This window comes from Drosophila tropicalis, unplaced genomic scaffold (genome assembly GCF_018151085.1).
Source record: "Drosophila tropicalis isolate 14030-0801.00 unplaced genomic scaffold, ASM1815108v1 contig_859, whole genome shotgun sequence".
In the NCBI taxonomy this organism is placed as follows: Eukaryota; Metazoa; Arthropoda; class Insecta; order Diptera; family Drosophilidae; genus Drosophila; species Drosophila tropicalis.
The window spans coordinates 11487475-11512416 of NW_027173353.1; the positions used below are offsets into that span (position 1 = coordinate 11487475).

Consider the following 24942-nt stretch of genomic DNA (forward strand, 5'->3'; position numbering starts at 1 on the left):
AAATACATGTATAATTCGAAAATATACGTATATATACTCGTAAGTGTAGCAATTAAGTGCTTCTTGTCTGTGGGATGATTGTGGGGCCCTGTAAAATTGTGCCTCAATCTATAGAAAACATTTATATAAAAAAGTTAAATCAGTTTTTGCATTATCTCTGGTTGGTTTTTTCTCTCTCTTTCACATTCTTATCCTTAGAGTTTACCTGGTGACGGCTCAGGTGAGGTGGGGTGGGATTGGGTTCTTGTTGAGGTCTGGTTCGGATCCGTATCGGTTTTTTTTTGGGTTACTTTCTTGCTATTAAACCTATTCAACATTATCTGACGATTCATGTGGTGAGTGAGTTTAACGTTTTTAATGTTATAAATTATTAAAAAACAAATAATAGATTGAATGTTTCATATTTATCGCCATTCACTTGGCTTCCCATAACTCTGCCAATTGTCAATAGTCAGGCGCATTGCCGCTGCTGATGCTGTTTGTTGTTACCAAATCGTCTGGCTCTTTCTTCCACTTCCACCGACTCCTACTTCTTCATTATCTTCATCTATTACTTGCTAAACACTTAAAGTACACATAATGAATATCATCGTAGTACATCTTAGTAGTAGTTATTTGACTTTGCGTTGATGCAGACTAGAGCTACTGCTGTCCGGATTCAAGATGGCATCGTTGCTCGATAGTACGCCCTCCTTGAAATAGCCGTCCTCAAAAGCCGTGGCATGCCCATTGCTTTCTTTAACATATTCATCCTCCAGCACAGGCTACAAGAAGAAGAGAAGTTATAGTTTAGATTCAGTTTAGTTTCTTGAATGAATTTGATGTCAAATTGGTCTATAGCTCTTTTGAGAAGATATTTTGGTGGCTTTTACTAATTTTTTTGGTATTGAAATTTAGGAATTTCTATCAGAAAATTGAATAATGACAAATCATTGACACCGAGGCACGTGCGTCTGAAATACTTAAGCTAAAGTTCAAATGCGTTGCATTTGTGTGAGTGTGGTGTGTGTGTATTTGTGTGCTTTTCTAATGGACATGATTGCGATTAGGCCTTCGCATCCGGCTTCACATGTGCGCGCTAATTGAAACGTCCCCCGCGAGCGTTGAAAGTTTGCAAGTGATGTTTGCTTTGCTTAACTTAGCTAGTTAGAATTTTTAAGTTGATAAACAAAAATGATGATACAACTGACTGCTGGACCGGCTGACTGGTTGACTAACTGACAGGCTGACTGGACTGACTTAATGTCAAGTGGTGTGGACCACTGCGCGAGAGTTGTCAATTTGTTTGTTTGGCCATGGCCAATAACTAATAGTATTCAAGGGCCACTTGATTTAATGTTGCTTAATTGCGCATCAATGCTAATAGCGCAGCTTACCATGCAGGCACCCTTATTGCTGCCGTTGCCGTTGACCAGGGGGGCATCACCGGAGCTTAAATGCTTCGCATTGCCATTCGCTTGCACTCGACCATTCGAGTGTCCGTTCGCTTTGACAGCCTGCTTGGCCTGGCGGCGACGCTGGACACTCAGATATTTGGCTTTGTAGAAGTCGGAGAACAGAAATAGGAACATGACGCCATGCAGACCAATCCAGACCATGAAACCCTTGGGATAGTCACATTCGCGGAACAGCAGCTGGAACTGATGCGTAAAAATGGCCACGAATTGAACCTAAAAAACAAAACCAACGATTTTTAATGAAACAAATTTCAGTACGACGAACGATAACATATCTATCGATGTCAATGTAATTACCATTTGGAAGGTGGTCAGATACTTCTTCCACCATATATACTTTTTATAGTTTGGACCCATGGCGGCGACCATATAATAGAAGTACATCACAATATGTACAAACGAGTTGAGCAGGGCGAAGAAAGTGCTGTGTCCACCTGCGATAAGAGATAAGGCAAAAATTAGATTCTAATTCCTTTATTGGGTCACGATAAGGCGGCAAACACATAGTTGGAACAGCAGTGCGCACCTGGAGCGAATTTGAGGCCCATCCAGACGGAGAATGGCATGCACCCATGATGAATGACATGCAATGTGGATACATGCTCGTTCTTCTTGCGTAATATGAAGAAGAGTGTGTCAAAGAATTCGGTGAATTTGGATATGTAGTACCACCAACAAATGTTGACCATCTGCAATGAGATGAAATATCGTGTTAAAAAAGGATATCATATCGAAACATTGACGACAATACTTACACGCATGGCCAGGGGACTATTGCTGTAGTCAACGGGCTGACATTTGAGACTGTAGTGGCCCCACCAACCGCTCATTAAGTACTGCAAAAATCAAGAAAGATTCAATCAGTATCGGTATGTACATATATAGGTATATATATGTGACACTTTTTTATGCCAAAAAATCAAGTTTAAATTTTGAAGGATTTTTCTGGCCAGGCTGCTTAAAAAGCCTCTTCCTTTTAGTATTAATTGTTTTCTACACTCAGTATGTGAATAAATCGTTTGAAGCTTAAACTAACTTTTATCCAAAATTAAAGGAAGTATAAGACTGGACTGCCTAGTTGGCTATATATTTTGTGTCTGGTTGTGTGGGTGACTCTTACCTCATAGAAAATCCATGCGCTGAATATCGTCTGTATGGCATTGTAAATGACTAGCACCGAGCGCAGCTCCATTGGTTTTCTCTTGGCCATCAGTTGTGGTCCCAAGGATTTGCTGAAGTATGCATAAAATATGCACATGCCAAGTGTGGGTAACGGTGAGGACATCAAAAAGAAGTTATTAACACGAGGATCTAAGTATGAGAGATTAAAAATATTGAAATTAGAAAAAGTTATATCACTGAATGATCAATTCACTTACCGCTCTTATTGTCGAAGAGGTCATTGTACCAGTCGCGGGCATCATGCAGAATTATATCCATTTTGGTTCTTTGTTTTTTCTATTAATCTATAGTTTTGTTGTTGTGTATTATTGTTATTATTATTATTATAATAAGTAATGTATATGAATCTGTAATGGGAAATTGAGAAGCATTTTGTTAGTTTGTATCTTAAAGTGTTAAATTTTTTGTTTTCTTTTGAAACTGGTAATGAAACTCAAAGCCAACTCTGGAATTAACAATTTTGCGTGGGAATCGTTAACGAGAGCGAATCGAGAGTGGAATAAACCGAATCATGCAAAAAAAACGGAAAATTTACACAGATTCGAAACGAATTAAAATAAGGCAATTAATTAAAAAACAACAAAAATAAAACGCACAAAAGCAAAAAGGAAGCACACAAATATTTTATATGCCACAAGTACGATAAATGACATTGAACTTGCCAACAGATAGTAAGAGAAACAGAGGGAGAGAGAATGAAGCGAGCTAGAGAGTGGGCGATCAGAGTTTTTGGATACCGCAAGCTTAATACTCTCATTTTCTCTCACTGTCACTGTGTACATACATGCGATGTTATTCTCTTATTTTGGCTCTCTCTGCCATGAACCGGTCAGAACGTACTTAAACATCAGTTTTAATTGCATGGCAAAAATTCATGCAATTAAAAAAAAATCATTTGACCGTTAATCAAACACCAGATCCGGAAATACTATAGATGTATGTAGATGTGGGCGTTAATTAACCGTTTTTCTTCGATTACATAGATAAGTAATTACATGTATTATACAATGCAAGCCGTTATTTGATTTAGGGACAACAAAGAGAGTGCTCTTGGATGCCGCTCTCACATTACATTCCATTCAAATTGCTCAACTGCTCTCAGGGGCTTAATGGTGGGGTAGTGGGGAGGTTACAAACTGAGCACAAATGCTTCACAGCATGCAAATGCCTGGCTCCCCCTTTTCCTATGGTAATGCGATGCTGTCTACGCCACTGCCTGGGTTAATAACCGTCTGATTACCGCTCACTCTCATCTTTCTCTATTTGTCGCCTGCAAATTGAACCATTTGAATATCAATCGAATTTGTTTTCCTCATTTGATTAAAAGGATCAGTGCAAATGAAGTTTGCCTTGGCCATGCTTTTTGGGGAACCACTTAAAAAGTTGTCGTTGCTGCAAGCGGTTTTTTTTTTTTTGAATGTCATGAACAATGACTGGCTACGTAAGTGGCGCCGCCGCCACCTCCGCTGCCCCTGTCGCTATCTTTGTCTGCCACCAGCGCTTACTCAATCCACCGTTGACAAAAATGTGCCGCTTTTATTACCGTTGCTCATAGCTTTCGCAATTGTTGTTATTGCTTGCTGGCCGCCTGCCTGCCTGACTGACTGGCGTTGTGTGGGTCAGTGGCACGTTCGAACCTACACGCTACAATCATTTAAAGCGAAGGTGTGCAGCATCCCAAAGAGAGAAAAGTAAAAGAGGTTGACACAGGTGTGTGTGTGTGTGTGGCACAAAGACGATAAATTTTGGCATTTGTTTTTAGCGCTTTTGCATAAATTATGAAATCTTAAAGTGACGCTAACGCCGCACACAGCTCAGCAGCCTCTCCCCGCTGCCGCAATGTTGACAGTTCGTTCGAATTGTCAAGGTAAATAGAGAGATATGTATGTATACGTATTTATGTATGTGGGTATGTATGTATTTATATTGGGGGGGCAGGGCATAGTAAATCCGCTTATATAATAGGCTCGTCCAAAGTGCCAGTGCCAAGAAGAAGAGATACAAAACGCAAAGCGAAGCAAATATAAATTTGCAAACAAGTGGGTGCGGGTACAGGAGTACTGTGAGAATATACACACACACAGTACACACACACACATGCATACGCGTATATGTATGCACACATATTTGCTGTGTCATCGTCTGCGCCCAGTTAAACAATCAATGAGGCACATCAAGAGACGCCAAGACTGCCAACCAAGCACCCTTCATCCGTCTAAAAAGTATTCGTCTTCCACTTGGCAATCAGTGCCTCTGCACATCATTCGAAGGGGCAGAGTGTTGGGGGAAGATCGATGGGAGATCGGTGCAGGAAAAGGCGTTTACATGAACATGTTTACACGGTCTGTTATGCAGTTGGTGTTGTTTTTTGCTGCCGGCTTGCATTTTCGAAATCAATTAGACCAGCTACGCCCACCGCAGCTCCCAGTACACAACCCCGAACCACCCATCATCCCATCGGCACGTAAATAGTTTAGAGTATGTTGATTTTATCGCCCCGATGGCGTTATGTAGGTTATAAGGCCATGCATGCAACCACCCCCGTTCCTCCCCCTCTGCTCCTCAACGTCGATTGTCCATTGTCATAGTAGGTACATTTAGAAGACTTAATTAAGTGTAAAATCGATGCAGAAGCGCGCTAATTGTGAATCCTAGACAATAAACGGACGATGACGCATGGCGAAGACCCCCTCTCTGGGTCTTAGTCACAGGGCGATTGCTTTATCTAAGGCTGATAGGAAGGCAATTTCCCTTGAAGCCAACTCATACTCATAATTGCCCTCACATTAATCAGTAATCGGTCCACTTGCTGCCCATTGGGCTCTTATCATTGGCTTCTACACTCACACTCACAAGAATATCGCCTTAAGAATGCAAATTAAATTTACAATTTTCATTTCAACTAAAATTTTGTTCTTTTTTTCCAAGTGTATCAATTGACTTCGATTAGCCAAAGGTGGCAATTAATTTGTAATCTGGCCTTTTTGCACTTGTGGGATTGACTAATTGGATTTTCGGGGTGATAAGCACACAAGATTAGCCAAGAGTTGGCTAATAAACCAAAGCGCGCACACATTCACACACAGACACAAACAAAACACTTGAGTGGAACGCGTCCCCCATCTGATCAGTGGCACTCGTTTATTCCAGCCAGCCGACAAATTGAGATCATAAAAAAATGTGCTTCTGACCAAGTAGATTTTGTTGTTATTGTTGTTGTTGTTGTTGCTATTGCTGTTATCGATATCGATCGCTCTATAGTCCCGGCACGTTTGAAGAAGGCACACTTGGTCCGATTATACAATGCGGCAAATTTCAAGCAAAAGTTCATTAGTTTTTAGCCACGCACCTGGCTTATTTTATTGTTATTATATTATATTAGTTTGTTGCTTTTTTTTTTTTTTTAATTTTTTTTGAGAAAGTTTAGTTTTTTTTGTTTTTTGATTTTATTTTTTATGCATTTGTATACAGGTACATAAGTGTGTATGTATGTGTTTACAACGATTAGATAATCACTAACAAGACAAGACAAGACAATCACAAGAGAGCAGAAATTTTATAATATTATTATTATTATTTATTTTGTTAACTTTTTTTTTCATTATTATTATTTTGTTGGTTACAGGTTTTTTTTTTTTTGTATTTTATTTTGTTCCGATGCTTTACCTTGCACGCTTTTCAGCCAACTGACGGTTGGTTGGATGTGCGTCTGAACCTTATCAGGGAGGCACAAAAACGACAACGACAACGACCCACCAACCGACCGACCGACTGTCCGTGATGTTGGAATCGATCAGTGCGCGCACGAGCAAAGCGATTATACGGTGAATCACTCCAAGTACCAGAGAGGGATCCACTGAACACAAGCGAATGAACGACGGAACGAACGAACGAACTAACGAGCGAGCGGACGAGCGGGCGAGAGGGAGATTTTGGGATAGAGCGAGCGGGCGGGAGCGGTAGAAGAGCTTATCAAAGTAACAGCCAACGGCGCAGACACCAATCCGATTCCGCTACTTGAACCGTTGGCCAGAGTGCCAGAAATACAACTGACTTTGGCTTCCGATCCGAAACATGGAGCTTGGCTTGGCTTAACTCGGCCAGTGTCGCCCTCCCTTCCCCATAATGGTTTATGCTCCACTCCGGCTTACATTGCAAAATACACAGAAAGAAAATCACAGAGAAATAGAGAGAGAGAGAGGGAGAGAAGGAGAGAGTGAGAGCAAGATATTGGTCTGAAGCTGTGGCGGCAAGTCGCCATCATCTGATGTAATGGCCATTTTTTGTCTCCTTTTTTTCACATGCATTCAGTTTTTGGCCAATGGTCAGAGCTGGCTTTGAGCCATTAGAGCAGCTGCCAAAACCACTTTCGCTTTCCGGGTTGACTATGCGAGCGATCTGTGTCAGTGGCTCTACGTATGGACAGAGAGAGAGAGAAAGAGAGAAACAAAGAGACAGAAAAAGAGAGAGAGATAGAGTGTGTGTGTCTGTGTCGGGCAGACGTTTTGCAGACGCCAAGCTTGTGCTGCATGCAACAAGTGTGCAAACAAAACGAGACCAAACAAAGTTTTTGCCACTGCCACTGACACGAAAGTACGTTAAAATGCGATTAACCGTCAATCAAGACACGAAAAACAAGAATTACTTAAATAAGCCAAAGCGAACTATGAAACAAATAAGACAAAAGCTCACTGAAATATTGAATTGATGAATTCGTATTCCAAAAATTCGTTTCTAAGTCAAAATTATTTTGTTATAACATTGAAAAACTAAATCAAACGATGAGGGGCTAGGTTTTGCTTAGTTCGCTCTTCCTCACCACCTCAAACCTCAGGTGTGATCGATTTAAAGAGGGTCGATAACCTCACAAAGAGTTAAAGACGAACCCAAAATACATTTGGTTCAATATGAATAAGTATTTTTTGGAAAATGCTTATCCATTTAAACTGAAATGCTGGTGAATGTGAATATGAAAATAGTAAGTCAAATCAAATGCGGCTGTTCGAATTTAAAAAAACCGTTAACTGCATGCTTTGAGGCCTAATTTGTTAACTGGTTGGCTAAGCAGAGGCAGAGAACCAGAGCCAGACATGGCCAACTGGAAACGGAATATTATATTATGTTATTCTTGATACTTTCTTTCTATAGAAATGTTTCTCTTTCTGCCTCAACGCCTAATGATATGCAAATGTGACAAGTTCTTTGAACAAGTTATAGCTGGGCTTTTATTCAATGGCCCTTCCCCTGGCTAACAGAGTAGGCGTTTTACTTAATACATTGTGATTAAGTTTTACAAAGAAATATAATTAGTAAATAAAAATTTATCACTTTTACGCAACAATCGAAGGTTGAATGTTTTTTGGGGAAGAAACTAAACTAATCACCCAAAAAGTATCTAGAAATAATAATGAATCATTCGATTCGATAGTTTAGTATATACATAGGTGCACACACACACACACACACACACACGTGTTATCGTATCTTAAATATATTACCAAATAGCACATATAGATTAAACATTTCAAACATTTCAAAGCTCAAGTGTTGAGCTAACAAAAACCCACAAAAATGCGTACCTCTACCTTGATTAGGTGCGAGGGATACTTCAAAAGTTATTAATGTTATATTCTAAGGGCTCGCAGGAATTAGGCGTGATTATCCACAGAAAAACTTAACTCAACCAGAAAAAGAAAGAAAATTGAACAAAAGTAATACTTTTCATTCTGCTGAAGATTGGAAATCGGTGAAAAATATAACAATAGATATTTTAAATGATTCTATGTTTGTGTGTTGTGATTATGCAATCAAGATCTTGGAATATAAATGGGATTGATTGTTTATCGTGGCCCTTTCTTATCTCGCTAGGGCTTAAAAAGACAGGATTGAGAATGGAATGTCTTCAAAAGGATGACTTTTGATCTCTTTGCAGTATTTAATACTCAATTGCGGATGCTTTTAACTGACTATCTTACAGGAAGTTATGACATGCACGTGGCACGTCATTAAGGGTTGCACTGTGAACATTAAGCTAAATACATTGTAGAGATGGCAACTAACGAATGTTTGCTCCAGGGCAAAAACCAATAGAGAAAAGCATGCCATTGGCACCACCTTAAAAATCTGTAGGGGAAAAACAAATAGGAAATCTATTTTAAAGTTATTTGCCTGTATCTAGTTACTTATATTTGTAAGTATCTTTAGAATCGCAAAAAACTTCACCTTGGCCTCTTCGACAGTTTGGTTAATTTGGCGAATAGAGAGAAAAAAAAACAAAAAATGGCATGAAATTAAAAAATAATACGCAAAGCGGGTCAAAGTCAAAAATTTATTACAATACGACTGAGTAAGTCGGTCGTTCGGTCCTCCGCCCTTCCTCACTCCCAAAGGGGAATTGAACGTTTGTTTGTCTCGTGCCCCGAGTACGAGAGAAAATTGCACAAATCAACAACAACGACAACAACAACGAAGCTTTCTTACAAAACGGAAATAATAACACGTAGCCCTAAATGAATTTCATGGTCAAATTGCGAGTGTGCAGCCAGCAGAAGAGCCAGCCACATCTATATGTATCTTGTTAGATGGCTTAGACCAATTATGAGTATACAAGCAAAATCACAAATTTGTAGTTTAAAGCCACGCAGATTGTGGCTACTGAATCCTTTTGTATGTTCATCTAATTAACGCTAGATGGCGCTGATTGCTTGGGCAAACAAAATGGCGTCGTCGTGTAGGCTCACATGCCTCACACTATGTTCAGCATGGTCTCAAAGCAATACATATGTTATTTATGAATGACTTGGGCACACATACGGATACATATATTGGAAAAAGAAAAACACCTGCCAAACCAACCGAGCCACCAACTAAGACACACAAACACACACACCGCACACCATAACACACAAGCAATTGGTTAACAAAAAGGCAAACAACAACACAAGAGCCAATTAATTTTTGATGCCCTGAAAATTGGCGCAATAAATGAGTTCGCGTCCAACGATTTCGCTAGAGATGAGCATAAATATGATTTTTATTGGGTGAACTACATATTTCTTTTTTTAGTAGCAGTTTAAGCAATCTTGTATTAACAAGCTAAACAAGCTCCTCTTGATACGATATCCGGTACGATAAAAATTATGGAAAATTCTCCACTAGATAAATCGTCCTTTACGCTTCCTAGATTTGCATAGCTCAGTCATTTCGTTTTCTACATCTTTTTCTCTCAAAATTCATTGACCAAACAATAATTGCAAGTCAAAGGACTAATCCTGCTATCTCGGGAATCTGGGTAACACGTTTCCAATTTGTAAGTTTATTGAAATGTTTTCCTAGGATTGGAGAGATAGGTTTCTCTTTATAGTATTTGTGAAGAGTTTTTATCATGTCAGTTTATAGCTTTGGCCATTGGATTTTTTGTCAAAATAGTTTTAGGCGTTTCTTCTGCCAGGTAAAAAGTAATGTCCATGACAGAGTGATTCGACTTGGCGTGAAAGAAAGTGAATTCAATTCCCCAGAAAATGAGATATTTTGTTTTATATAATTCGGATACAAATTAATATGCAAAAGTGCAAAATGCACTTGTTGATCAACTTGAAAATTATGTCTACTTATGAATACTTAAACAAGATTAAATGATTACAAATTGGAGTTTTGGAATAGAAGAAAAACTAAAGATGAATATCTAAGGTTAATCGTTGTGTCCTTATATAAAAGAATTCAAGTTCTTATATAAAAGAATTCAAAACACATTTAAATTGTTTCAGTAATGTAATTCTATGCCAAATGGATCGAATTAAACAGATTAGATTGAAGTAATAAATATAAAATTAGATGATATTTGCCGGTTTTTTGTTTTGGCAGTATCCAAATGTGATGGTGGAGGTTCCATAAGTCAACGTGTTGTCGACGACCAATTCGTTCTTAACAGGTTCAGTGGCCTTGAAAAGGCTAAAAGCAGTAACTCGAAATTATTACCAATGAAATGACACAACACTGAAAATGATGCGAATTTCTATTACCCTACAAATATGTAGGTCAAATTATTGAGAAACGAATGGAAGTTAGTAAATAAGATTGCAACTACTTTTACTCTATCCAAACGAGATAATGCAAAGTTATCAATATTTTGCTCATCTCTAAGCATTGAAATCGGCAGTTAATAAGCCCCCAAAAAAAAAGAGGTCACAGTGTAAATATATATAAAAAAAGAGAAAAAAAAGCACAAACCAGACAAGCCAAAGTAGCTCAACGCCCAAAAGAAACAAAAAAAAAACCCAAAACCAAAACAAAACCGAAAGAAAAAAGCAAAAGCTCTTCAAGTGCGTGACGTACGTTTCGGCGTTTTGGCCGACTAGTTGGGGCAATGCTAAAAAAAAAAAAAAAAAAAAAACCTGCAGCCAAAATAAAGTGAAATGCTTAGCATTCCAACCGTTTCAATGGCCAAATAAAGGCGATCGCCTTTGGCGCTGATAATGTTGAAATGAAAGCGCAAGTATAGCCATCCGATCCGATCGACCCAACCCCAACTGTGTGAGTACCCGGCCCATTCCCTTCGATATCTGTTTATTTACTCGATACAAATGAAGGCCCAACTACATCTTCGAAAGTTTCACTCAACTGGGAACTTGTTAATAATATCAAAAAGAAGAAAACCAAAACCGCCGGCATGTGTGTACACACATACATACATACATATTTATAAATGCATAATTTTTAATTTTTTTTTGTTTTCTTCTTTTCACTGGCGCATTCTAAGTTGTAGTGAAACTTTCAAGTTTATGTTACATAACCAAATATCAAAAATATCAACGCCAAAAATATGCTAAAGCAAGACAACGTTGACATTTGTATACCCTTTCGGCAAATTTCTGGGATTTTACAACGTTTTTTTAAAAAAACCATTGTTAACTCTTTAAAATTCACTCAAAACAGATTAAACAATGAATGAAAAATGTAATGCTTCTTTGTTCTTCGTACTTTTGAAATGTTTTTCGTGAAAATAGTCTTCCATCAGTTAAGTCCCATCTCATGGTGAACGAATGAAGAAATTAAGATACTCAGGACTGTTTCCTAACTAATAAACAAAACAAAGCTAATGTACTCTTCTTGCAAGAGTATTAAAATTCGTACGCTTAGTTCGCTTGCAAATTCGAACTAACGACTTAAACTCGGCCTCAAGCCAACTTCAAAAAGTTAACGATATAAAATATCTTTCGATCGAAAGGCAACTATAAATGTTTGAGATTGTGAGGTTCCAAAACAAGCAAACTTCTGCTAAAAACTAAAACAACCAACTTTGGTTAGGATATAAAACCTGCCTGGAAACTAAAATGGGAGGGCCCAAAGATAAACGAAAACGAAAGGGAAGATACGCGAAAAAAATATATAAATATTTATGTATATACATATGTACTTCCCAAAAGCGAGATAAACCTTCCACCAGACAAATGTGCGAGCCAAATTTGAGCCAAAGTTTAAAAACTACGTAAAAAAAACACATAAACTGCATGAAATTCATGAGACAAGAGTTTCCAGATTGTTCGGTGGATTACTGGATTTTAATTTTGAGTTCGGCGTGGCAATATTTCAAGAAAGCATCGTTCACAACCTCTTCAAAGTATTCCTCATTTGAAAAAGGTTCCTTTAGAATTAGAAAAACCCCAAAAAGAGTATAAGGTTTTACTAAAATATTATTATATTGGAACAAAAGTTTTACTCATTATGATATTTCATGTTCTGAGACAACTAAAACACATTTTTAAATAACTAGTTAGTTAGTATTTAGTTTCTTTAATATTGCATTCTTTGTATACTCATACAAATAGCTTTATAATTTGTCTCTTAATCAATGAAAGGCCTTAAATGTGTGCCAATTTTGTTTTCTATTGACTAAATTAGAAACTCTTTCTTTTTACCAAAAACTTTGGATAGCATTGACTTAATTTTGTTTAAGAATGCCAAAGAGTTTGGGTTTGATTTGCCGGTTCGTTTCTCACACTGAAGATAAGTTTCGAATATGTATATGCAAATTATACATATATAGAACCCACTTACATCATGAATAATAAAATATGGGTAAAATTCTAAAGGTTTCTTCATTCAAATCGAATTGTAATCGAGTTTTAGAGCCAGCATCGGCATTCGAGAGAAGACTTTCAACTGTTTGGTAATAATGTGTTGCCGCATCTAACGGCATCTTTTGGCTTCATCAACATCACCGCAGCAGCAGCAGCAGCAGCGGGAGCAACAGGTGGTGTTTTTGAAATGTTTGTGGTCAAACACAATGAAAGAGATGTGTGTGACAACAACAACAAAATGTGGTACAATGACCGTAACAAAAAAGTTACGAATCGCATTGATTTTTGTCGTTGAAAATTGAAACCGGTTGAGGAAAAGAACTTTTCGGATTGTTTTTGATGAAGTTTAAAACGCAAAGTGCTTATTAAGCATGAGATGCCAAAATACAAAACACACACACCACACAAACTCCACCTACTTACTTACATATATCTATGTATTCACCTAGTATACCTCCAAGTTTATGTATATGTCTCTGTGGTCTATCCAATCCACCTTCCCACAGATAAACATACATACATTAATATGGTCTCATCGCCACCGAGTGACCGACCGACCACCGAAAGAAGAAAACAAAAAGCGCTCTGTGGACTTTGAACCAAAGCTGCTCGACGTTCATCGTTTTGCACTGAAATGAAATTTCTATGTGCTACGGAAACAATATATGAACCATACATACATAAAACAAAATATACATATATGAATGTATATATACTTGATTGTGCTGCGGCGAATTTTACTCTCAATAAATGAAAAACGAAACTGAGATATGTATACTCGTCGTCCATTATATGTATGTATATCTACATATATGTACTTATATTTGCTGATGTTACTTTGTAGCCAGAGAATATCAATTGAATCATTAAAATTTTTAAATATTTAACAAAGTTTGCTTATATTATTATTTACAAGGTTCCATGCGGGGCTACTACAATTAGCCATTTGCTATTGACTGTGCTATTAACAGTTGACGTAAGTCACCGAGTGACTATCTTCTAGAATTTTTGTGTCTTCTATCCAGAATTGCTTTTCGTGTTTTGCTTTAGGGCCAAAGATCAATGGAATTCTATTAGCACCTTGGGATTCGCCATGCACATTGGCATTAGCCCGACTGCAATTCCCCCAAACACAATATTTGCATAATCCAAACAAAACTCAAGTCAATAGGAATTTCAGTACTTGTCAAGGAATGCAATAAAAACGTATTTACAAAACTTTTGCCTCTGAACTTACGTTCAATCTATTTACATATATTTCATCCGATGATTGTTTTATGCCCAATCATCATGTTTTTTTATTGAATTTTATTTAATTTAATTGAAATGGTTCTCTTCATTACTATTCATCATTAAAATTAATTTTTATTTATCTAGTTACTTTATGAACATATAATTATTTGTTAAATACAAAAGAAATAATGATTATTTAGGGTTCCCGATTTTGAGCACTCAGAATTTTTCAAAATAGTTCCAAATCGATTATATGTACAAATATCAAACTCTAGTCTAAAAAGGTAAAAACTTGTAAAAAACCCAGATGATTTTGTTTAGGCTGTGATGAATTAACTATCAGCTTGACGTCAATAAATTTTACTAATTTATAAGACTTTTAATCACAGGTATCGCAAAAAGTGAGCAGGTTGTCTGTATAGCTATTTGGAGAAGCATCTGGTTTTATCACATGTTTGTAGTTCTAAAATGGGCGTTTAATTTTCGAAATTTATGACATAGTCTTTAGGTAATACCTATTGAATTAAAATCAAATTAAATTTTAAATAATAGCCTAGTCGGATTTGATTATTTTAGATGTTTTTAAGAATTCTGATTTGCTGCCATGAGTTTATGATCAGTTTTTGTTAGTATTTTAGAGTAATTGGTTGGTAATTTAATATAGTAAAAGCTGAAAACAATGAATTTCATTTATTGAAGGAAAACTGTAACAATAAGAGTCCATGTATTTCAAAAAACTAATTTATATTCCCTTTAAAACACAGACCAAGAAATTGGGAAAAGTCTAAGATATAATATTTAAACAACAAAAGTTCGGATATACGTACATATTTTGGAAAACATTTTATTTTAATATACTACATTTGAACATACAGTAGAATTCGGTTATAACGACTCGGCTTATAACGTCCGTCCGGTTATAGCGACTAAATTTCGATGAGTAATTAGTTGGTCCTAATAAATGAAAGAGCCTCTGGTTAGTACGTCTTCCGGCTATAACGACGAAAATCGTCGATTCTGTATATATAAGCATATATCCTTTTAAACTCAAGCTCTATTCCTGCATTTAGGTAAATATCTTTTGAGATTCTTTTACTTAGAATGAAATCAGTTTCCGAACAATGACGTGTCGAAATCAATTTAGCTTTACCCGCCCCCTACCCTCCCAGCCCACTCCTTTGCAAGTTCTTTAAAGGAGTATATATGTATGCATATGTTATTTTGCTTGATTATCGATATCAAGGGCTTGTCACGATCGTCCCGAAAATTGAGCCTGTGAGATCTTTTGTGGAGTGGAGCTTCTCACGTTAATAGAGAGGGCCGAAATAGTTCTTTCTTAATCGTGAATAACTGTACTTGAGCATAAACGGTTAGGCTTGAATTTCATTTGGTTAACAGTTAAGGTTACACACACACACGCACACACTGTCTGGTCGGTCTGGTGATATGCATATGTATATGTAGATATGTATGTCAGTTGCAAGTTGCAACTAATTTGTAAGTATTTGGCGCATTAACTTGCTGACCTGGCAGAAGAGAAGAGAAAGAAGAAGAATGCAAAAATGCAGCCAACTGCAGTTTCCGCATTGCAGACAGGTGAAACTTGTCTTGTCTTGATTGACACAGGTGGCAGCGGTTTTAACGGACTACTCAAAAACACACACATATATTTGTATGTATTAATTTAGCACAGGGCTGCGACTGCGTGATGCAATAATATGTGGACTGAGTATTACAAAAATACATGTGTGTGTGTGTGTGGTCAATTGTCGCCCGCATTAGCAATTGAATTGAACAATGTTTGCTTTGCCCTCATGCTGAATTATTTGGTCACTCTCTGTCCATTTGGCACCCGTTCCCCTTGAAAGGGTCTTGTCTACGCCCCTGAAGCTTGGCTCTCACTCCCGCTCACACACACACTCTCTGTTGCCGTTGGTTCTCTTAATTGGACTGTTGCTTCCTCTAGCGCTCTCTTTGGTTTTTGGGTGCGGGACATGCGTTTTTTTCGGTTTTTTTTCTTCGTTAATTAAAACCATTTTGGGACAATGCGAAAGTATGGGGGCAATGACTAATTTTCTTCCACATCCCAGGAACCACATCCACCGTTTCAAGAGATGCAAAAGTCACCAACAAGTGGGCAAAAGACTTACCGCCAAATATTTATGCTACGGGGTCCACCGGCGAGTCGGGCAGGGGGCAGTTAAAGTTGAATTTTATTTTGCTAAATTTTAAACCACGCACTTATACACTGCACACTTAATTTATTTCTATCTACAAAAACGAACGCCGGCGTTGAATTTCCGCTACGCCCACAATCCGAACGAAATGTGTCTTTTATTTCCAATAATAATTGTGTTTCTTTTCCGTCACCTTGGTTACTCTTTCTTTTATTTTCCACCAATTATTTCTTCTCTTATTCCTTCACTCAATTTACACAGCAACGTCCAATTTCTCCCACGCTTCATATTATTATTGTTTATTGTTGCTTCATACCGCTGCCAACTTGCCCAGAAAAACACCCAGTATTATACAGGGTCTGTTGGTACCAACGTCGAGTGGTCGTCAAAATAGTGGGAGGCTCAAAAAATAGTGGCTCATTCGACCAATGTAATTGAATTCGCCCAGCTGCTCCTCGCCGCACAACGGCGAAAGTTCGAGTTGCTCTCACCAGGTTCGAGTTGGACTCATTAATATGCGTCGGCTCCCTTAAAAATACCGTCGCTCTCTTAAAATTTAAAACCATCTCTTGAAAGCGTAAAAATATCATATCTGGTGGGACCAACAAAAAGCATCCAATTTCCAACACTGAAATGACATATGTGAGAAAGCGGGAGTTTTGAATATGAGGACAACATGGAAAAATTATATTTTCCTATCTTAAGGTAATCATAAACGACTAGATTTTAAATCGGCACGCTCTGCAAGTATCTGTGAACTTTGATGCGGCCAAAAATTTGATATTTTTTGTATGTTCAATAAAAAAAACTAAAAGCCACAGGTGTATGACATGTTGCTGAAATTAAGAAAATTTGTTAGTATAGGATCAATATACTACAATATTGGAAGTCCAAGAAGTGTTTGAAAAAGTGAATTTAAAAATAATGAAGATTATTTCTAACTGCTAAATCGGTTGAGGATTCTCCGACGCCGATATATGTACATATGTATATTGTTTTCCTATTATGGTAACCCAGTGAACACTTCTTTCGCATATTGTATGTATAATGGAGTTGAAAGAGATAAAACAGGCCGAAATTTTTCAGGTCATTAAAAAATGTTTTAAGTTCAATAGGTCTTCTATAGTAATTGGGGAGTGCTGATCACGGCGGTGTACTTAGTTTTTCTCCATCACGTCAGGATTTCGAAAAAAATGCGTTAAAATTATTGAAAATGATATTCTATGATATAAGTATAATATTTAAAAGAAACTTATAGATATAAAAGAGTTATTTTTTTGTTATAATGCATTATATTGGATATGGTTCTATAATGAGTATAATTTGAACCAAAAAGTATGCTATGGGGATTCTACGAATTGTCTGCTTTTAAATTTTACAAATCTAACAAATTGTTTATTTGTCATATGTGCAAACAAGAACTAATTTTCTTACACAGGATATATTAAAATCTTTTAAAACAGTTTTACATTTTTTTTTTTAAAACTTTTTGTAGTATTCTTTTGGGTGCCTATTTTCCAACCCCAGATCTCCAGATTTCACAAAATCTGTACGTGATGGACACAAACCAAATATGCAGTCAGAATCAGCGTATCCGAATTAGTTAAGAACACCTCTCAAGTTAAAGTCAGCAAAAATTATTATCTATAAAAAAATTGAAATTTTTCATTTCAATTTCCAATAGAAAATCTATACATACAAGTTCTCTTCACTTATTAAATCGTCCAATTTGGGAGTCTTTTTGATTTTTATATATGAAATATGGCCATGAATGTTTTTTTTAAAGAATATTTAATGATTCATATACATATGTATATGTATGTATTATTAAAGAACATTTAAATGATCAGTTAATAAATTACACACCAAATCATGTTAAATCCAAATACGACCAATCTTTTCCAAACGACTGACACACCAAGGGGATTCTGTCAGTACCTTCACAGAACTTTAAGCATATGATTTAACCATAGATAGATATTATAATTTTCTAAATCTTGAAGCGAAAAGCCCTTTGAAATTTATGATCGGTGAATCAGAGTTTTTGTGGATTATATAAGGTAATCCTTTTCATTCAAAATAAGGAATTTTAGAATGATTTGTAACTAAGTAACTAAGGCCAAATACATTTGTACCGATTTCCTTATTCTAGTCGTCAATAAAACGAGAACTCGTTCGTTTAAGACCTGGTGGGATTAAAGAATGAGAAATTATATCGAAATTTAATTGTAAGTCCAGGACGTTGATGGTATCGCCGACAAAGTCATACCATCTGATCACCAAGATGTATCTCTTCCTTGAGGAAACCTGTGAGTGCCGAGTTCGATGTATGTACATTTATCTGATAAGGTAAACCAGAGCAATCAATTTCTCGAAGTTTCAGCTAATTAACTTAGGCAATTATTTAAAAAAAATGGTCTATTAATTTAAAATCAATTACAATTTCATATAAAAACGAAGATTGACTATAAGCAAATTTTAACATTTCTTTTCAGAACGAATTTTTGAAAAAAATTTTGCTTCAAAAATACAATTTATCTGTTGCATTATTGAACTTCAGAACAAAAGAGATAAATCTTATGCTCAGAACAAAATGTGGGTTATATTGATTATAAACAATTGTTTATTTATAATCGACTTGTTTAAATGCTGTTCATCATCGCATCTCAAAAAATTTCCACTAACTTCATTGTTCAATCTGTTTGCTCAGCCGATATTGGAATTCCGGGCCATGGAATCGATTGTCAGGGGCAATTGTCGATCCTATATAAGCGGCAGAATTTATCCAAGCAAGCATAACATTTCAGTAAAGATGAAGTTAACAGTTACTTTATTAGTTCTCACCATTGTCCTTTATATGACCAGCTTGAGCGCTGCACAGCGTTGTCCTGATAGATGTCGTCGTGGTGGTGTTAGAGTTTGTGGAACTTACAAGCGCCGCGGAAGGGATTTGCAATGTCCTTTTAGAAATGAGTGCTATGTAAAGCTCCATGGTTGCAGAAAAAGGGAAAGTAAGTATTGCAAAAACCTACATATTTAATCAAATTTTATCGTAAATTTACGACTTACATAATATTAATTACTCTCTTAGGTTGGAGTTCCGTAGCAGGAAATTGTCGTCGTCCTTCAAACCCACGCGATTGTAGATAAGTTTGGAAAACAGGAGCAAATAGGACCACCGACAACGACTATTCCTTTATACTACGATCTGAAACTAGAGATCAACATTTCTCGGAAACGGCTCACCTGATGTCTGAAATTTTTAGATAATCTTTTTAACTTTTTTCCTTTAAACTTAATTCAAGCTCTTTTAATTTTCAATAAATTTTTTATATTTTTATGCAAAAAACCTGCCAAACTCTGCTTTAGCAGATTTGTTTTTTAAATCCTTATTTTGGTCAGATGTTTGCAGCTCAGAGAAGACGGTTTTGACATCATCAGCTATATATTTTTTTGATCAGCATTTGAAGCCAAGTCGAAATGGCTATGACCGTCTGACCTTAGGTTCGTTTGTGTTTATTAACGTGACGCCCTTAATTAAATGACGACTGAAATTAACCTTGATATTAGGCCTAATCGAGAGCATATCCGAAATCCTCGATCGAAAAACCCTCTTTAATGAAAATTATCTTACAATCATTAGAAATATAGAAAAATCTTACGATAAAAGTATGTGGAAAACACAATTTATTTAACGAAATATATTGAAAGAATTGCCAATTTGAAAAAGACTTTAAACTACAATGGTAAATGAATTTCGGCGTCTATTGTCTATTAGTATTTTTATGATAAAAGGTTACAATAAAAAAAAAAAACCCTTAAGGAATTATTATAATCAATGGAATGGAAGGAAAACAAATAGAGGTTGAACAAGAAAATGCCGAACTTCGAGTAAGATTATTAGAAATGGTGAAAACCAAAGAATTAAGAATAAGGTACAGTAAGAGATACAGATACTTGAGAATATCTCTAGGGCAATCTGATAAACAACAGAATAATATTGCAAGATTTGAAATTTTTATCATTGATGTAAATATGTATATGATATTTAACTGTAACAAGTGAAACTTAACTAAAATAATGATCAGGATCGATAAGCAATAATGGAAAAGATGCAAAAGCTAACTTACGACTGAAAGGATTAGGACTTTTGGTATGGATGGAGTATGAAACTACCAAAAGCCATTTGCGAATTCCTCTTAACTAAATACCACATAAATGCAATTTAAATGATAAGGCAATTCAATTTCAGAGCTAACTAGACTTCATTAAAATCACTTTAGATTCTTAGGCCTTGTTTATTAATTAATTGACAAAAACTTGATCTGTGAATTCACTACACAGATCTATAGCCAATTTTTAATGCATTTTCTCGTAAAATGTCCGAGGTCACCGGACAAATATTGATAAAGTACTTGAAATACTTTACGCAGTCGGAAAGTCTTCCTAAACACTAAAAAATAGAGACGAGTCCTGGCCTTTTTTTAAGGCCCAGCCCAGCAAGGAGTCAAAATCAGTTCTTAGGACACGGAATCGCAAAGCATTTTTCAAAGTTTTCTCAAAAATAAAGATTTAGCATGAAGTTAGAATTGAACATTTCTATACTTATCTGAGTTGGCGCTTTTAGCCTGGTTTGTCTGTCCTTAAAAGGATAAATTGAAAACCCGTTGCGTTGTTAACTGCTACAGCCTACAGCCAAAAATTACTGACCGTTAAATTTGTTCGACTATCGATAACACAATATAGCTATCGCAGTTGCCCAGTGGCTCCCGCTAGATAAATGGCGCGAAATTTGATATCAAAATTTCTTTATATTTTATGCAATTTGCAACGCAAAAAGTGAGCTAAATATCCATTAATTTGCGCTGATCTTGTGAACATGTCAATGTCAATTTCTTAGTGGGAATAAAAACTGTTTTAAAGATTGCCTTTTAAATCTTTGCTCGAACAAACAACCAAAGTTGTCGACCAAGTCGGCAATATTTCATTGACGCCCCTCAATTCAAGTAGATGTGGGTTGATGTGTGTGAGTGTGAGTTCAGTAGACGGAAATGCATTTGGCATGTCCGGTAAAATTGGCCAAAACGAAGGAAAGCAGCTTTGTTGCTTCAATTTTCTTTCAGTTTTTCGCATTTCTTTTTCTTCTTTCTATTTTTTCTCCTTTTTTTTTTGTTTGCTAAAGTTGAATGAAGTTGCTGGTAAAGCTCATTTCGGACGTATGTCTTCTGGCTTGGCGTTGTCACATTCCGATTGTTGTTCCTTCACTTGCCATTTCTATTTCTATTTCAGCTTAGCCATGGCCAAATGCGTGAGTGGCATGCAATTTGCTGTATGTGGATGTGGTTATTGTTGTTGTTCCAAGAGCAATCACGACCAACAAATCCAACAAATCTCTTGACCTCGAGAGGGGTATTGAACCTCCTCCAGCCAGCAAAACTTCCGTTCATATCCACACTGATAAGAGCCGCAGCACTTGGCTGACCAGGCCACTTGAAGTAACTATAAAAGTCTTTGGAATTGCGTTTAGATAGTCATATCTTGTCCATCTCCAAACCATGCAACTGCAAGGTAGGTTGCCAGGTTAATTTAATGCATCCATTACCCATCACCTGGTCATCTAGTTCTCGTTAGGCTACTTCTCTGCTGCCTATGCCTTTGGTTGCCGGATGTCCGTGGACAATGCATAGACACCTACGAGCCGGGCTGTCAGCAAAACGTGGAACTGGGATTTCCACAGCGTCACTGCATCGATCCGACAAAGTATTGGATATGTCGCAGCCTAGGCAACCAAGCAAAGGCCGATCTGAAGTCCTGCGCTCCGAATATGGGATTCGATCAAGACGTAAACACTTGCATTCCATGGATTATCTGGCGTTGGCAGCCATGCGTTGAGCCTCCTAGTCGTCCAATAGGCTGGCAGAGCTGTGATTGATGTTACCTCCTGGAATTCTGAACTTTAAACATTTAACAATAAAGAGAAAAGTTATCAAGAAACATTCACTTGCAAATGAAGTACGACTCTGAAAAATGGAAAGAAACCAAATTCAATACTAAACTTTTGAAGTTTTATAACTACATCTTAACATTAACATCTCCAAAAGGTTAAGGAATCATTTCCAGATGTTTTGGATATATCTTGTTTATGTTGGATATATGAAATTTTTCTTTAAATGTTTGTAGTCTAGCAAACAGTGCAAATATCTTTAACCCCACTGAAATCCTAAACTTCCTAAAACAAAACACAAAGACATACATGGAACTAATAGTCACTAATACATCACAACACTACAAGAACGTTGTCCAAGACAAAACGTTAACACTAACACCTCTCAAACTGATATAGTGAAATTTACCAGACTATGACTGGGACACACAAATATGACCCACAAACATATCCTTAACAAATCCCCTCCTCCAATATGTAAACACTGCAACACACCAATCAACATTTTCCATATATGTACTTATTGATTGCCCGTTATTCCAACAGGAGAGATCAAAATTTCTGAAATCAACAATAAAAGAAACAGTTGAATTCCTAAAAGCTACCAATATCTACCATCTAATTCAGCCATAGAGTCAATACAAATGTAAATAATAATATTATTACTAGGTCAATTTAATTTAATGTTAAACATAAATAAACCCAATAAGCTTAGGGCCTTAGTTGCTATAGCTTAACTTCTTAAGTTGCGTGAAATTTACAATTTCGCGTAAATCTCTTAATAATAATAATCTTTAACGTTAAAAGTAGTTGAAAATTAAAGCTACTTGAGGCGAAAGATGAACCTTTCACCTTTTTTACCATTAGAATTAGTGTAAAGGTTTCTCCTTAATCAATTAACCCTCACACATACTTTTTTTGGTTACAGTAAGGGCAAGGTAACACAGCCGAAAGAACCTATTTTAAATGTTAAGTCATCATTTAGTATGAAATGGAATTGATACTGCGCTATGTGGGACTTACTTATATATCAGTATCAATATCGAACACTCCAAGACAAGATCGGGCAAAGTTCTATAATCATTTTGCAAACTTTTATTTCTCCACTAAAATACACTTTCTATTTTTTATAGTTTCCGAGATCTATGTAGGACAGACAGACGGTTGGGATTTGTCTTAATCTGTCCTTGTAAGAACCAATTGATTTATAGTTTAATTTGGGTTGTGTTCGAACTATTAAAAATCTTATTTTTCCCGAATAATAGTAAGTCGTTCGATCTGGAAGGGAAAGTTAACTTTCTGTGTATGTTTATACCAGAATTGTTTATATTGTCAGCTTATCTGTTATGCCTTAACCATACAAAGTCGAGAGGAAAATATAGACAGATGTATGTAGGGAGTATTTAGTGGCTAAAGATAATGTATCTGTGTATCTGTTGTTAAGTGGACACAGATAAGTGCGGATGTGAATCATGTTAATGACTGGAAACAATTCGCACTTCACACCTGCTTTTACCTGGCACAGTGTCAAGGTAATGAAACAAATATCCAAAGGTCTAATTTGTTTTTTTTTTTTCCTGACTTTTATCTGAACTATAGATGCTCTGCATTTATGATTGCCGATTTGAGCTGCCAGCGGCAATTATGATTTCAATTGTTGATTCTGACACTTGCCACGCCCTGAACGCCACCATAGAAGGGGCGGGAAAAACTGTTGATGGAGTGTTCCAAAAGAGTTTAACTGAGTTTTTGTTGTTTTTTGCCAAAGTATTTGCCATAAATCAATATGGCACGATTGCCCCACTGTCAGTAGCATATTGCATATGCACCCTGTTAACACCCCCTTCCCATCCATAAGCACAGTGGTACGCAATAGGTTGCACTATTTTCATTTTGATTCATTCTCTCAAACACATTTTGCAGGAAGCATTTTATTTCATTTTACAGTTGTCAGTCAAACGCTTTGTCAGTCCAACGAGCACATCAATAAACCGACCCAGAGCCAGCAACATAAAGAGAACCAGCCCCAGACCCGTCCCCATCGAGTGGCATCAACAACGAGAACAAGAAAAAAAACATTTCAATCGAAATTTTATTTGCCACTGCCGTTGCGTGAGTGAGCGGTTCGCAAAACGAAAAAATTTGCATGTAAAAGAATTTTTCATTCTGACTGCTAGAGAAAATATTAACAACCAGTAACAACAACAACAACAAAGAAAAAAAACCAAAAAACAAATAAACCAACGCTACAGAAGTGAGCATGAAAAAAGTAGTGTTAAAAATTTCGAAATGAAATTTTACCATACGTGACGTATACGCAATATATTTAATTACATTGAGAAATCGATGTCATATATATTTTTCGGTGCTTCTTTTTTCTCAATATATTGCATTATTCAGTGTTCGTGGGGGGGCGGAAGGATCCAAATGAAATACAAGGAGTTGGCGGGTGCCAATTTCTTCAGTTTGTGGTGAGCGAGTGGTGAATTAAAACGCACGAGAAACTTCGGTTAACTAAATGTAGGTTTTATTATTTATATAATATTCACAGGTAAACCGGCACACACGGAAATGGTTCGGGTTGAAAGTGATTAACAAATCGTAAAAAAAATGCAAGAGAACGGGTGTTCGGGTGAAAGGCTCGATTCTTAGTGATGGCGGTGCCCATTGGAAAAAATCAAGTCACTCCTCCTGGTGTGACCGTAGACGCCGAGGATCAAAAAACCCTCCTCACTCCTCACCGCTCACTGCTCTTCGCCGCTCACTGCTGTTCACCCGGTGGCGTGAACATACCGCCCCCCTTGCAACATGTTGCAATTGTCACCCTGGACATATAAAGGATGGGGGACGGCAACGTCCTGGAGCGCCTA

General features: G+C 36.8%; 1 protein-coding gene across 1 annotated transcript; it reads right to left on the reverse strand.

The window, feature by feature from the left end:
- Positions 1 to 333: 333 nt before the first annotated feature.
- On the reverse strand, positions 334 to 16450 carry LOC137582642 (very long chain fatty acid elongase 7). Its single transcript, XM_068297261.1, has 8 exons — positions 16102 to 16450; positions 2837 to 2986; positions 2578 to 2768; positions 2213 to 2293; positions 1984 to 2146; positions 1755 to 1891; positions 1377 to 1670; positions 334 to 764 (listed from the first exon to the last, which is right to left on the reverse strand). The coding sequence occupies exons 2-8, from the start codon at positions 2895 to 2897 to the stop codon at positions 612 to 614; spliced, it is 1080 nt and encodes a 359-aa protein (XP_068153362.1). The 5' UTR covers positions 2898 to 2986; positions 16102 to 16450; the 3' UTR covers positions 334 to 611.
- Positions 16451 to 24942: the final 8492 nt, after the last annotated feature.

What these genes read in the sequence shown, in the direction of transcription:
- LOC137582642 (XM_068297261.1), bottom strand. Translation starts at nt 2,897, where the DNA reads ATGGATATAATTCTGCATGATGCCCGCGACTGGTACAATGACCTCTTC. An exon ending in ATAGTCCCCTGGCCATGCGT is followed by an intron (nt 2,147 to 2,212) that starts GTAAGTATTGTC and finishes ATCTCATTGCAG; the next exon opens with ATGGTCAACATTTGTTGGTG. An exon ending in GGGCCTCAAATTCGCTCCAG is followed by an intron (nt 1,892 to 1,983) that starts GTGCGCACTGCT and finishes CTCTTATCGCAG; the next exon opens with GTGGACACAGCACTTTCTTC.